The following is a 15505-nucleotide window of genomic DNA, read 5'->3' on the forward strand; positions in this document are numbered from 1 at the left end:
GCGGTTGCAGCCCCTAATGGAAGGAAGTGAGAAGAACAAGCCATTTAGCTAACTCCTGATGACACTACAGGGTAATGAACGTTAAAAAGAAATATAGTCTTGGGTACGTATATAGGATATGTCATCATTGGATAGCTTGCATGCTCATAGTTAATAATTCTAATCCAAAGTGCAGTAAATCTGAGCCAAACAGTTGTTCTTTATTCTTCTCTTAGACTTGTAGTGTCTTTTGAAGGACATCTCAAATGTGTCAAACTAATACAAAGCTAACAGTGCTGTTTCCCTCAAGTTGCGTCCAGATCTTAAAACAAATGTCTCCCTTTTTTGGGTTTGTATTGTCTTTCAAATGTAGGACATTGCTACAGATCCAATCCTTATTACCTAACATGTGAAGTATAGCCTATGACTCCTACTAGTCGTTTGTAGGTAATGGTTGGTACTTTTCCTCATTAAATAGTACAACAGATCTGATATGTTATTGCCACAATATCTGGCCACAGCGCTCCTTGATAGCAGATGGCCAATGTCTGCCTGTGAATCAGCATTGCCAAAGAGCTTGATCTTGGCCAGGAGAAAAGTATATATTTGGTCATGAATTAATTGTTCTCTGCCTTCGGCTACATCCCCTTCTAAACTAGATTCCTGACCACAGTGTATAGTCTAGTACATGGTAGAGTCCTGCCTACCTTACTCCGAAAATATATTACTACAGCCTTTGTTGGAACAAAGATACGAATCTGGTGCAGTCTTTTTAGATACAAACAGAAGCTACCTAAACGCTTCACTACATATTCATTTGAACTTCAGCATTGAATCCTGTGGTCTTACGTGTTTTCGTTATACTTTCCCGATAATTTTCCCATTACGTCTGAATGTTTAAGTCTTCTTTTCAGGTACGTTTTAATCCTTCCTACACCTCTTTTAACAGACTACCGCCAGTTGGCGCCGGTTGCACCCTTTTCTGCAGCAGTAGTCGGCGATCCCCTTGTAAGCGTACCGCCCACGACCTCGCGGCCTCCCCCTTCCCCTAGCCCTGCCCCTCCCCCTTCCTCTTCTCTTCTCCTCTTCTCTCGTCTCGTCGGCGGACAATCTCGCGAGATCTATGACGGAGGCCACGTTCCAGAAGTCGAATGGCGCCAAAGTCGGGAGCTTGGTGGTGGAGTATGTGGGCAAACTGGACAGCGTCGAGCGGACCGAGACATCGTCGTGAAGCAGTGAAGATCGGGACGTCCTGATGGAGGGTGGCTGGTAACCGGGTGGTCTGGACTCTGCAAAACAAGAAGTTATTGTCAGTTTTAATTTCCTTTTTTTTTCGGTGGTGGCGTGAAGATTTGCATCTCGCTAGAGTGCGTCACCACTGTGTCTTTGTACTGTGTTATGTTATGTTGCCTAATAAAAAAACAAGAAGTTAGTAATACGGAGACGTTGATATTAAAAGGTTAGACATCCAGATAAACAATACACCAGGAAATTCAAACTCTACTACTAGACAAATTACGGAGAATAATTTCCGGAAATTATTTTATCCAGTAGTAGAGTTTGAATTTCCTTTGACAAGAAGTCGGAAATTTCAGACTAATTTTCAATCAGATCTTTTGTTGGCTGCAAAAAGCATTATAAAATTAGTAGTACAGCGTAGTAATATAGAACAAATACATGTACATGACTGTGTGCTTGTGATGCTGCTGCTATTTGGTAGGTGGAGCTGTCGCAGTAGCGATGCAACATCATTTCTCGCATGCAATTCATCTGTAAATCGCCAGATGTCACATTGAGCACGCACTGTACTAGCTGCTGTACCTAAAACGTTGAAAATCAGAATACCATTCGCACATCTTATAATATGTGTACGTTAAAGTCACATGAATATCAGAACAACATGTTTTTCCCTTATGGCAGATGCATTTCTGTAAGACTTCGACCAACGCCAGTTTGGGCCTCAATCACTGACATTAGTATTTACAAAATCTGTGGATAACGTTCTTAACCTTCCAGGGCTACCCTCCACCTAGTGCTGCAGCTTTTCTAACCCTCTTTAATGCCGTGTAGGACCTAGCCTGAGCCTTGTCAGCTTTCGTCAGCTCCCCGCCTACTAGAACAAGGCCTTAAGGCGGCGGTGGTATTGAGTTTCACATTTTCCCGCCATTAACGTACAGCGTCGGTATCAAGTTTCACATTTTCCCGCCAGTAACGTACAGCGTCGGTATCGAGTTTCACATTTTCCCGCCAGTAACGTACAGCGTCGGTATCGAGTTTCACATTTTCCCGCCAGTAACGTACAGCGTCGGTATATCGAGTTTCACATTTTCCCGCCAGAACACCAGGCGGGGAGCGGATCTTGGGGAGCGGACGACAGCTAACTAGGCTGACACTCAGGCTAGATCGGACCTGCGTGCATTGATGCAGGGCGGAAAGGTAGCGCAGAGTACACGCAGATTTCATTTTCTTAAGCCTCGGGAAGTAGCCAGATCGTCACGGGGCGCTGTCCAGACGGCGTGCCTGGAGATCCGCGGTGTTACGACGCACGATGTGATGCCGTTACACCATCACAAACTCATCACAGTTACAAGTCTGGCAGGTCATAACGAACTCGTATTCTTTGTCAGATCAAAACACAAGGGAACAGACTGAGATTGATTCAAAATATGTTCTACTCTGCCAGAAGATGCAATTTACATGAGTAAGAAATGGCGTTGATATATACTTTTGTTTTCGCTATGAATACTGACCTGATAGAGAAGCCAACTACCACTTCCTGATTTGCTTTTGTTTTCCTTGTTTTCTTATGCTATGATATTTTCTTTGTGTTAATATTGGTTTCTTATGTTGTTCTTACTCATAACAACTTATGATTTGACTAATGGAAATTTTTTTTCTGTTCAATATGATATGTTCTTGATTGTCTTACTTTATTGTTTAGATATTTAATTCGCCGTCTTAACTTTATATTATCTTGTACCTATTTTGAGTTAATTTGTTTGCTTGTCCCTTAATACATTGCAAGTTAAATGTAAATGTAATAAATGTATGTAAATAAGAGATCGTAAAATTAATAGGATTTGGGAGAGTCCACTAGACAAACCTTCAGGTTTCTTGGGCTCTCCAGCATATATTTGCTTGTATATAATTTCATTTTATACTGTTACTTTTTTATGTGCAAACTGACAATAAACAATAAACAATAATACCCCCTAGGATTTTTTTCTTATTTCAAAAATAATGTCATTAGGTTGGTAGGGCATAGGACACTGAAAGGGGCCAAGGTAAAAGCTTGACACATACTATGAAATAAAATAGTGATCATCGTACATCATTGATGAACATTCAATTTACATAACTACAGATGCACATTCATGATGAAAGATGCCATGTAATAAAATTGGTATAGTCTAGTGTCGTTAATCATTATAGTGCCTAACGTTGTTAGCTTTCACTATTCTGAGTGTTATGTCTTTGGCCCTGTATGTAATTAGTACTCCCGAATGTACAGCTCTGCTAATGAATGTTTTAGTACACTTGAACGCTTAACCCCATGGTGAATGAAACTAAAATTTAAAATATGTTTCTCTTCTCTGAGGGGTTACAGGCTACACAGCGTACACAATATTCTGCAACAGACCATTAAACATCCATTTGGATATACTATATATGGAGGCACAAATGCAAAAAGCCCGTTGTGTGTTGAAAGAGTGAAGAAGTAGTAAGTCTTAGTAGATTTCTCCAAACTTTTTATAAAGATTTTCTGTCGTTCAAAGAATGTCACTATGAAAGGTATCATTAGAGTAACCGGTGTAGAGTACCATACAAATGGTACTCTACAATTTAAAGGAAAAGAACTGTTTATACCGTGTTTTGTGCAAGCAGTCTTGATCTATTGCACATTAAGCAAAGGATCATATGAGAAAACGTTGTCCATTCACTGATCATGGACACATCTTCACAATTGACACATCTACAGCAAATCTCCACATTCGTAAACAGAATCCTAGTCCCAAAATTCCAACGCCCAGTCAAAAGGCTTATTAATGGTAACATAACATTGCTGAGTCAAACACTTCTTTCAACACACAACTTGAATCGGTGTCGTGGATGTGATTCAATACGATAGCATATCATGGCGACGTTGAGATACGTTTTACTGATATGCCAAATAAATGTGGATATTCTAGGGTAAATTGACGTGAACTATATTTCAACTTCCGCTGATGGTATTTTCGTGCTGTGTTTACTACTAGTATGTCTTTTGAATGATATTGTTGGACGAGGGGTGTTTCAGTGATGATAGTTTAGAAGATATCTCGTGATTTTTATCCAAAGTATGGTAGTCTGCGTTCTAAGGACACAAAGCACGGTCATGACAAAGGATATATTCACAATGTTATAGAATGTAGCTTTCTGTGTTTCCACATGTATTGTAATCTTTTAATTGTTGTAATCTTTTAATATTAACACAACCAAAAAATACAATGTCAATTAATACTTTATGTAAAGTTTCTCGCTGACGAAACGCACTCCACTGATTTGACCTGGAGAAGACTACTGTAATTCCTAATTTCATCAATGTACTGTTACTCGTATGTTCGCACTGTTTTCCCTGTCACTTCTGTACCGTGAACTTATCATTGCAACTAACAAATAATTCCTGGACTTTCGTTTTACTGCACCTGTTGCCACCGTGAATATATAGTTCCGTGAACATGTCATTTTTTCTCAGATCGTGAATTTTTGCTACCGTGAATACAAAGTTACTCCAAACAAAATTGATCTTTAGGACGTTGTTCTTTCCCCGGTTGCATGAATGCACCGGCGATATCACACTATATATCACAGTAAATGCACCGTGAATACAGCAAGCCGGACCGTACAGTAATTCATAGGTACTAATACACATTTCCTGTGGACTTTTCTTTACTCACAGTTACGAGGCGACGTTATAAGGGTCATATATAACAGACATTACTGTGGATCACGGTCTTCCGGTGGGCCTTAGGAGTGCGATCCATCTTCAGGGTTGTGTATGTACTTACAGACGTCCGTGTCGTTAGAATGTTCGCATAAGGCCACACCAATTTAATTTGTTGTTTCTCGGATTTTGTCAGAAAAAATATAAATATGAAGCGACAGGGCGAAAAAAACAGGCACCCCATGATGGCCGGAAATCTTACAATATGAGCCGTGAAATGAACATACCAGGCTGGTTTATAATTCAAAGAAATAGATTTTGAACTTTTAATGAAACAAAATTGCATTGTTACATTTAAAAACTTTAACAACTAGGAAGGAAAGGACTTTCTTCAACCATTGGGGCCAAAATATTATATGGACAGGGCGAATCGAGAAGCACCAAATTAAATTGGTGTGTTCTGATTTTGGAAAAAAAAAGAAATTTTGTTGCCTTCTGACAGTGGTCAACATGTAATGTTCCCACCGTATCAAAACCATTTGTACTTAATTGAGTCAAAATTTTAAATTGTAGGAACCTTGTGTTTTTCGGCCCCGCCTTGTTTTTTCGACCGCTCGCATTAGATTTGGAGTCTGCGGAAGATGTCATCATAAAATTTACTTGCTGTGGCCTTACAAAGGTCCGTGTCGTTATAATGTCCGCATTAGGCCGGGCATGAAAAACACCGAGCGTGTCGCGAAGTGTAAAACTTCCAGCCCCCGATCCTGATTTATTCATACTGAACTAAGCTGAAAAGGCGAAGGTCAAATGCACTGCAGATGGGATCATTTCTGGACGGCTGGATCTTCACGGACATATGGCCAGAGATAACATCCCGGAGGCCTGAATATAAATGCTTATAAATACAAATAAAAGATGAGTATTACTTGGAAAACTTCAGTATCTGTTGCCGCTTGATTTAGTGACGGTATCAGTGAGTAAGAGGTACCAAAAAACCACATTGGGGGCAGATCTAAATCTAGTTTATTGAAAAGTGACATTCAGGCATCCATCGTCAACGTTTGGAATAAACTTGCTCCTTAGAATAACACTCTTTCTGTAACGCGACTTTCAAAAGCTTTTTATCACATATTTGTACCCCTTACGTGGTACATCGTATCCACAATAAATCTCCAAACAAGTCGAATGTGTTTACCACCTTTGCAGCTTTTATCACACACCAAGGATCAGTCGGCCCAATCCACACTCTAGATATTCTTTGTAACTCCCACGTTTACCTCAAGATCGGTTCTGATGGCATTCAATAAATATTCACAATGTCACATGTTGTAATCTGTAATCCTAGCGCAAACGTACTGCCAAAAACTTTTTATCCCATACCTGTACCCCTTACGTAGTAAATCATATTCACAATAGATCTTAAAACAACTCGAATGTGTTTATCACACACTAAGCATCAGTTGACTCAATCCACACTCTAGATTTTCTTTGTAACTCCCACGTTTCCTTCAAGATTGAATCTGTAGTACATCTTACCCATAATAAATCTTAAAACAAGTCGAATGTGTTTACCACCTTTGCAACTTCTATCACACACTAAGGATCAGTCGACTCAATCTACACTGTAGATTTTCTTTGTAACTCCCACGTTTACCTCAAGATCGGTTCTGATGGGATTGAATAAATATTCACATGCTGTAATCTGTAATCCAAGCGCAAACGTACTACCAAAAGCTTTTTATCCTATACCTGTATATCGTAGTACATCATATCCACAATAGATCTTAAAACAACTCGAATGTGTTTATCACACACTAAGCATCAGTTGACTCAATCCACACTCTAGATTTTCTTTGTAACTCCCACGTTCACTTTAAGATTGAATCTGATGGCTTTTTCCCTTTTCAAAGAAGCCCCCAAGAGGCAGAAAGAAAGAAAAACAAACAATTCTCCGAAGGACATCAATCAAAGGGACGGTGCGGATGTGGACAGATTGGTGAGGGTCTCTGAAGTCTAAAATTGTTTTGTCACATTCATCACTGTAAGCCGTGTCTGACATTTTACCGCGTCTGTCTGAGGATGATTGATGAACACACCCCCGCATTGGGCGATAAATGGTGTGATCCACACGTATTCAACTCTTGAATCTCTTCTTTTGCCGCACCCCATGGGGTCTCTTTCCACTTAAAAGTCCTTTCTACGAAGACACAACAGAGACGCTGCAATGGGCATTGATCTCAAAACAGATATCCTAACATACGCCAAAAAGCAGTTACTCAAACAACTGGAAATGATTTTGGAAACGGTCAGACGTTTCAGCTGTATTTCTCCTCTGGTCTCTCAGTCACTGACGAGAGCTAGTGGATACTAGCTGAAACGTCTGACCGTTTCCAAAATCATATCCAGTTCCTTGAGTAACTGCTTTTTGGCGTATCTAATCACCTGGATGTCTAACCTTCACCGAGATATCCCAACAGTCCTGCCAGCCAAGAAACACGCTACCAAATTACCAGGTTAATGTGTAAAGACTGACCATTGGTGATGTTCTCTAGTATAATTATTATCTAAGCATCGGTTCTGAATATTACAATTTTTTTTCGTAAGACAGGAAGTTAATTTGAATTCGAAGAATGAATGATTTTATTGCAAAAAGTTTTAGGTCTGTGTTTCCTTTTTAATCTCAGCTACCGCCAACACAAAATAACCTGGTGTTGTGAGGAAGTTAAAAAGTTCATGGACCTTAACTTCAAAGAGTACGAACTCAACATCTTGAAAACGCAGTTGAAAGACCTCTTGGCCTATAAGATTCAATTAATAGGGAACTACGTATAATGTTGATACGTACCTCAAGCATCCTTAGCAGTATTGATCATAACTAAGTATCTTAAAACGTTTCCTTTCAGCATCGATTGGTTAGAAAGCAAGCTTGTTACGACCAACAACTCACTTCAAAAACTCTTGCACTAACATTTTATTTGGGGTCAAACAGCTTTAAGTACCGAGAGGGCCAAGAGCTTCCGGATCGAATTATTTTCGAGAGGACCACTGAATGATGCTCAATTCAATGGTGATCAACCTGGATTTCTGACCAAGGAGAAATGTTGGAGGTTTCAACTTTTTAAACGGATATGGCACACTCATTTAAAAAGTTGAAACATCCAACATCGTAGGATGAAACTCGTTACTTATTTTGAAGACAAAAGATCGACGATAAAGCAAACATGCGTAGAGAACTCCATCATCAGTTCATCTGTTTGTGAAGATAAAAGCTGTTAATGCTGTTAACTACGCGTAGCGAAGCGGGCATGATGATATGAGTACTTAAAGCACGCGGCTTTGTTTGATAAAACTGGTATAGAGAGCAGGTTTATCGTCTATGACGTCATCGACAGTGCTGGTCGGTATTCTCATACTGTACAAACTATTGATAACAAAAGCGAGAATATTGAATGCATCATCTTGTCTAACAGCAGTCTAAGCTTCCTAAAACATGCATTGATTAACAGATAGAACGCCAAAAATACATGCAACGCGTTGATTTCTATATAGCTTAGTCAAACTTTACAACTTTCAAACATCTAACCGCTGAGCTGAAAGCATATGTATAACTATACACGAGTGATGTATATACAACACCCAACGGTAGCCTAATGTACCCATCTGATAAATCGCATTAGCTGCCTCCTCTGGACCCTTTATGTTATGAAAACTGCAGGTAAATTAGCAGTTAATCTAAACCATTTATCCTCGTTAGGTGGTCTACGTGGGAGGACGCGGCATCCCACCAGGCTTCCAGAGTTTCATACTGACATTTCAATGATATATCTCCCAGGCTACCCAGGGATGGACTGTTAGGCCACACCAATTTAATGTTTTGGTTCTCGGATTTTTCCAGAAAAAATATGAAGCGACAGTGCAAAAAATATAAGAACCGGTCTAGGCAGCCTACTATAGCCCCAAATCAGGCTCCCCAAATGCAACGATAGGAGCCATGGAGTCAACTGGGTTAATATTTAAACAATGAATTTTGAAATTTTGATAAAACCAGTGCATTGACTTTCCTCAACTGCTGGGGGAAAAATATGAGCATTTTTTAGTTAACTCATAATTATCATTATTATTATTTTTTTTTTTTTGCAAATCAGAAAATATGAAGAGGCGAATCCGAGAACCAACAGATTAAATTGGTGTGACCTTACTGTAACTTTCTAAGTGCTTCATGATTTGGCTATGGATAAAATGTTCAAGAGGTTTGCAGGATATGCAGGTCAGTGAAACAGGTCTGTAGTTACTGGGGACCGCTCTATCTCCTTTTTGTAAAGATGGCGAATATATTTTAGTAAATTAGCGTTTAATCGAAAGTATCTATTTGATTTGGCCGTGCTGATGTAGTTAATGACATGAAAGATAGATATAGAGTCCCACCAGGTTTCCAGAGTTCCACACTGACATTTCAGTGATACATCTACCAGCTACCCAGGGATGGACTGTTAGTATTAGCTGTGTTTCTGTGGATCGTTTGGCTCTGAATCCATGCAGGTAATCCGTCAATATACTGTAGCTTTCTAAGTGCTTCATGATTTGGCTATATATAATATGTTCAAATAGTTTGCAGGATATGCAGGTCAGTGAAACATGTCTGTAGTTGCTGGGGATCGCTCTATGACCGCTCTATCTCCTTGTTTAAAGATGGCGCATATATTTCAGTAAATTGGCGTTTAATGGAAAATATTTATTTGGTTTGGCCCTGCTGATGTGGTTGCTTACATGACAGATAGATACAGAGTCCCACCAGGTTTTCTGAGTTCCATACTGACATTTCAGTGATACATCTACCAGCTACCCAGGGATGCGCACGGCGTGAAAATATCTTATCTTACAGCTACTCTTTCTCTAAAGCTTTTTTGACACATCTGAAAACCTCTCTGAGCTGACATAAAGCTTTTCTGACAAAAACTCTCGGCTGACAAAAGCTAATGGATAGGTTTTTTGAGAAGGGTATTAAAGGGACATAGCTATTCATTCTACAGCGAATAAATATAGTAAATCAGAAGGATACATGTTTTCACACATTTTGAATGTTATAGCAACATAACCTACGTCTCGAGCATAGCTTTAACTTCTCAAAGTATCTAATAAGGTTGTGAAGTACACAGTTGGCTGATGTAAATTTACGGAGCAGAGTTAAATTTACAGCGCAGGAAATGCATTCCAACAATAATGATCCGATATTTCATAAATCTTTCATTCAATAAATTTGATGTATTCCATAGATTCCAAACCACAGGCTGAACTTGTTTCATTTCTTTGAATGGTGCTATTTACCACTTTTTATTTATAATGTTTATTTTGTATAATCGAAGTATAAATTAGACCTTTCTTAGACTACAGATTTCTGTCACTCAGTCAAAGCCACTTTTAGCTTACTTAATTCTACGGAATCAGATCAAACCATCTGATTCTGTAGAATCATGACTTTTGTTGCTATACTGTTCTAGTTTATGACTAGTGATGCAATTATCGTACACCTTTGCACGTTATCAACTTACCCTACAAATTTATTTCGTTCAATTAAAGCTATTAAAGCGTTCACCTTCCACACCAAGCGTGAAGGTCGTGTCATAACACATTAATTCTCAGCGTTTTTCCTTTCAAGCTAAGCCCTGAGGTACACGGTGCTACAATTAAAAGTTGATACATTATTGTTTTCGGAACTCCTACTTTCCAGGGGTCGTTAGCTTGCCAATAGGTTGTGCTTATAAACCTGCATTTCTCCTCTTGTCTCTCAGTCACTGACGAAAGCCAGTGGATACTAGCTGAAGCGTCTGACTGTTTCCAAAATCATATCCAGTTGCTTGAGTAACTGTATTTTGGCGTATCTTATTACCTGGATGTCTAACCTTCATTGTCGTTTGATGCATAATTGTTTTCGGGACTCGTACATTCCAGGGGTCGTTAGAAGTGCGTATTACCGGTCTATTTCCGAACCAAACGTGATTGTCACATGCTGATAATGACTATGACGAAGCGAATATTATCCTTGCTTGGATGAACGCTCTTCACGCTTATCAAAAGGTTTTGTATGGGAACTAAATAAGGGTTTCAAGGGGTGTAATAACGATACTTAGACGAATAGGGAAGATGAAATACATTTCCTACTCTGGGTATGCTTATAGCCCTTTTTATAGCATCCGTTAACCTAATCTATGTAATCATTTACCCGATATACACTATGTAGAATTCGTGCTAGATACTTTTTGCAATTGATCCAGGGCAATCATGAACATACTTGCGGAATCCTTGTGAACTTTGGTTGGCATACTAGTATATAACCATTGTTTGCAAAACGTATGCACAATTTGGCATGTGGATATTCAGCTAAATATTTCACGTTCCTTATGATTCAGAAAAAGTAATTCGAATCGTGAAACTATCAACATAGATGTAGATTAATTTTCATTCATAAATCCGAACATTTGATGTGAACATCTTGTAAATGCCATTGGTCAAATTTATGGCAATTACATCAATTAGAGTAGTTTGTCACCAGTGGGTGTGTGAACAATCATCAATTAGTAAATAACCTTTAAGTTCTGAGCTAGTCCAGGCACATGTCATAAAACCGCAGGTGTCCTTAACAGATTCTAATGAACTGCTAATCTCTCTTCATGACTATGCACAGGCACCTCATCATAAAGTTACAATGTAAAGTATGCTGGTTGTAAAAAGTTTAATGTGATGTTACAGTTTGAAAGGGTCCAGGAGGGGACATGCCCAAACGAGTGGGTTGCATGTATGACATTTTGACTTCCTTTTAGCTACTTAGAAACATTTTAGAAAAAAGTAGTTCTGGAGATCAAACTTTATCGGCTCCACCTCTTCGGAGGATGAATGATGATTGTGATGATAATGAGAACATTTTAGATACTACTTCTCTGGTGTTAAGCTTTGAGCCTTTTTGTAAATTTGCATTCTGAAGAGACAAAACAAAAGAACATTTTTTTAAAGTGATGGTGAAATAACTGTTGGACCAGCATTGTTTTGTTATTCATTGAAATCCCTGTGTATGAGTGATGCCATGTGATGCCTCTGTTTCATCAAGAGAACACTTTCCAGAAATCCAAGCTAGCATAACGGGTAATGCTCTTCGAGAGTTGTCTGACGGCAACATATTTACGAGCAGAGAAGCTTTTCTACTATCAAACTTCAGCAAAGGTGTCAAGGGGATAACCATGGGGTTCAATAGCACATACGAGGCTGTATATGGACCATAAAGCTGCATGGTAGGGCTACCTGGGGTACTATATATCATTTATCGTTACTAAGCCTACTTTTTGGCCGACGCAGCCGATGGGAGACGTAGATTGAGTTAGCTTTATTGCCAGCTACGGCTGAATATATTAATGTATTATTTAAGACAAAACGTTGGGGCCTATATTTATTCCTATAACTGCCCCCAACCATGTATCAATAAAGTATGAATTCAAAGCATTATTTTAATAATATTGTGTGTACTTTATTAAGATTTTCATATATTGTTTCTTGATATTTTGATGTGCCAAATTGTACCCAGTTAAGAGGGAAGCATTTGTGCCATGTGATGTACATTTGAAATAATGCAAATAAATCCTACTTTTATAGGCCACACCAATTCATTTTGTTGCTTCTAGGACATTTTATTTTATTTCAAATGATAGCAAGTAGACATCATAAAATGAGAGGGCTAAGAAGAATTTGAACATGACTGTATTTAATACATAACACTGAGTCAACCGAGGCATCAACCAGATTATCAGACTTTGCTTTCTTTAGTTTTTTCCAGTTTACCATTTAAAAAAAATCCGAGAACCAACATAATGAATTGGTGTGGCCTTATCATGACTAAGAAATTCCATTTTCACAGACTAATAGAGTTGGTAACGCCTACGGTAGCCTAATGTTAGCATCTGATAAATTGCGTTGCCAGTCTCCTTTATGTCTTCGATGTTATGAAAACTGCGGGTAAATTAGCGTTTAATCGAAAATATTTATTTTGATTCGGCCCTGCTGGTGTAGTTGATTGTATGACAGATAGATGTGGACTCCCGCCAGGTTTGCCAAGTTTCATGCTGACATTTAAGAGAATCCAGTGCAGTTTTTAGGGTTTGGAAACCTGATTTTTCAAAGTCAATATTTTAGTCACATACTGAGTTGAAACCACACTTTCCCAATGTAAAGTGACCCACATGGAGTAAAAATACCCAAAATGCTGACGGAAAATGATTACTGGAAGGGCCCTACGCTGATTTTTAGGGTACCGCCCAGAAAATAAAGGACTCATCTCGGGGCTTGTTTCAGCAGTTTTTAATACGCAAAGTATGAAATACTGATTATGCTAATGTGAAGCAGTATGTGTCAATGTCATAAAGATTGCCTTATTCAGAGTTTTACCACTTTTGCTGCTCTGAAATCGCCTTTAAGGGAATACATCTCCAGGCTACCCAGGGATTCGCACAGCATGAAGAAATCTTATCTTACAGCTACTCTTTTACTAAAGCTTTCTGACACATCTAAAACCCCAAAGCTGACAAAAAGCTTTTCCGACACATCCAAGAACTCTCAGCTGACAAAAGCTGATGGATGCATTTTTGGGGAAGAATATTGAAGCAGCATAACTTGTGATTTATTGTAAGGTGGATGAACTTGGCAAAATTCTTCTTCTTCTTCTTCTTCTTCGTTACTGCCCAGCACTACAGAGTAGTATTATTGGCAGTCGTTACGCAATATTGTTAGTAACAATTGTGCCCGGTACATGAAAAACAAAGGGAAAAACAAGGATAACTGAGAAAGGAACATAAGACAACTGATTTTGTGTGTGCTAAAGACAGGACAAGTGCATTAGTGCGTTAGTAATATTTACATATATACAAGACATGATGGGGTGACTCAATGCAGCAGGGTCCTCGCCAGTTCAGATTTGAACTGGGCGAGAGACCCCGCCTCCACCGCACCAGGCTCAAGTTCGTTCCATTCCCCGATGGTACGGGGGAAGAACGAGAGCCTGTAGAAGTTGGTTCTGCTCGCGATGGCCTGCAATGTTTGAGTGTGATTGATGCGGCGGGAGCATCGAGCCACCGGGACAATCCTGGTTGAGTGTGGGACGGAGACAGCATTATGTATAATCTTATAAAACATGACCTGGCGGGCGATCTTCCGACGTACTTCCAGAGACTGCCAGCCCAGGTTTTGCAACATAGTTGAAACAGAGCTTGTACGTCTGTAGTCATTGCTGACAAAACGGGCAGCTCTACGCTGGACCATCTCCACCCTACTCACCTGGTCCTTGGTGTGGGGATCCCAGACACTACAGCCGTACTCTAAGGAGGGTCTTACAAGAGCCATGTAAGCTCTCTCCTTTGCCGCATTGCTTGAGATTCGCAGGCAGCGTCTTAACATTCCTAAATTGATGGGGTGTCTGTTTTCATAGAGAGTCGGAGTGTTATAGTGATATAATTGATGTTTTCCTAGGCAACATCTCGTTGTAGCGACGTCTATCCGCAGTGCGAAGTAGAAGCAGCTTGACAATCCGTCAAAATGTCGGCACATAAAAAAGTCAGTTGTGCAAAGGATTCTATTGGCTATCTTTGCCTTATCTTTAGCATCTTTGGCCCCTGAAGCTACATGGGCGAATGCCAAATGTCTCCACTTTTTAGGCGTTATGCCATCATGTCCTGACAGGTTCGCTGCGTTTTCTTCAACACGGGAATAAGTCAGCCCCATAACGTTATTTATAGTCCCAAACCCACTAAATCAAAATCAGTATAAAAGGTCATAACTAGACATCATTTTCCAACTCTTTTTTTTCAAGATGGATTATCGTAAGCCACCATTTATGATTTCAAATTGGCTCACAATGACACATGTACATATTAATTAAAACATTGGGACAATTTGCAAATCTCTCCAAACAGAATCAAAGGCTTTACTAACATCTAGAAAACTGGCATATAGTCGGGCATTTTTACTTAGATATTTGCCAACTAAAGTAGACAGTACAATAAGATTATTGGTTGTTCTAAAGTTTGGACATATTGGACATAAATATGACATAATTTTTACGTTGTTTTAGGAAAAGTACAAGGACGTTCAGATCAAGATGAAATGTTGAATGCTGAGTTCTTGACATAGGAATGCATTGTCACTTTGCCTAAGACTCACACACATTCCACTCAATAAGGCCACACCAATTTAATTTGTTGGTTCTCGGATTTTTTTTAAATATGGATAATTAGAAAAGCCTAATGAAAGCAAAGTCTGAGGACCTGGTTGATACTCAGTGTTATGTAGTAAATACAGTCATATTCAAGTTTTCTCCCTAGCCCTCTCATTTTATGATGTCTGCTTGCTATCTTTTGAACTTAAAAGTCCGAGAAACAACAAAATGAATTGGTGTGGCCTAAAGACAGCATTAAAAAAGCTCGATGTCAAACCAGTTTCTTTAACCATCATTTTGATTCACATGATGTGCCAAGTGCGGCCTAAATTACATCTATAATCCAATGATAATCCATTACTTTTACCTTATGTCGATTTGCTGGATGCTCTACATCAGCCCCAATAGTT

General features: G+C 39.2%; 1 protein-coding gene across 1 annotated transcript in view; it reads right to left on the reverse strand.

Moving 5' to 3' along the window:
- Positions 1-335: 335 nt before the first annotated feature.
- Positions 336-15505, reverse strand: part of LOC109477363 — a 51227-nt gene continuing 36057 nt past the window's right edge. Inside the window, exon 4 of the mRNA XM_019778578.1 lies at positions 336-1268. Coding sequence (XP_019634137.1) covers positions 922-1268 — 347 coding nt within the window. The 3' untranslated portion in view covers positions 336-921. The remainder of the gene's footprint in view (positions 1269-15505) is intronic.

The sequence above is a fragment of the Branchiostoma belcheri genome, unplaced genomic scaffold (assembly GCF_001625305.1).
Source record: "Branchiostoma belcheri isolate BF01 breed outbred unplaced genomic scaffold, Haploidv18h27 scaffold105, whole genome shotgun sequence".
Taxonomy (NCBI): Eukaryota; Metazoa; Chordata; class Leptocardii; order Amphioxiformes; family Branchiostomatidae; genus Branchiostoma; species Branchiostoma belcheri.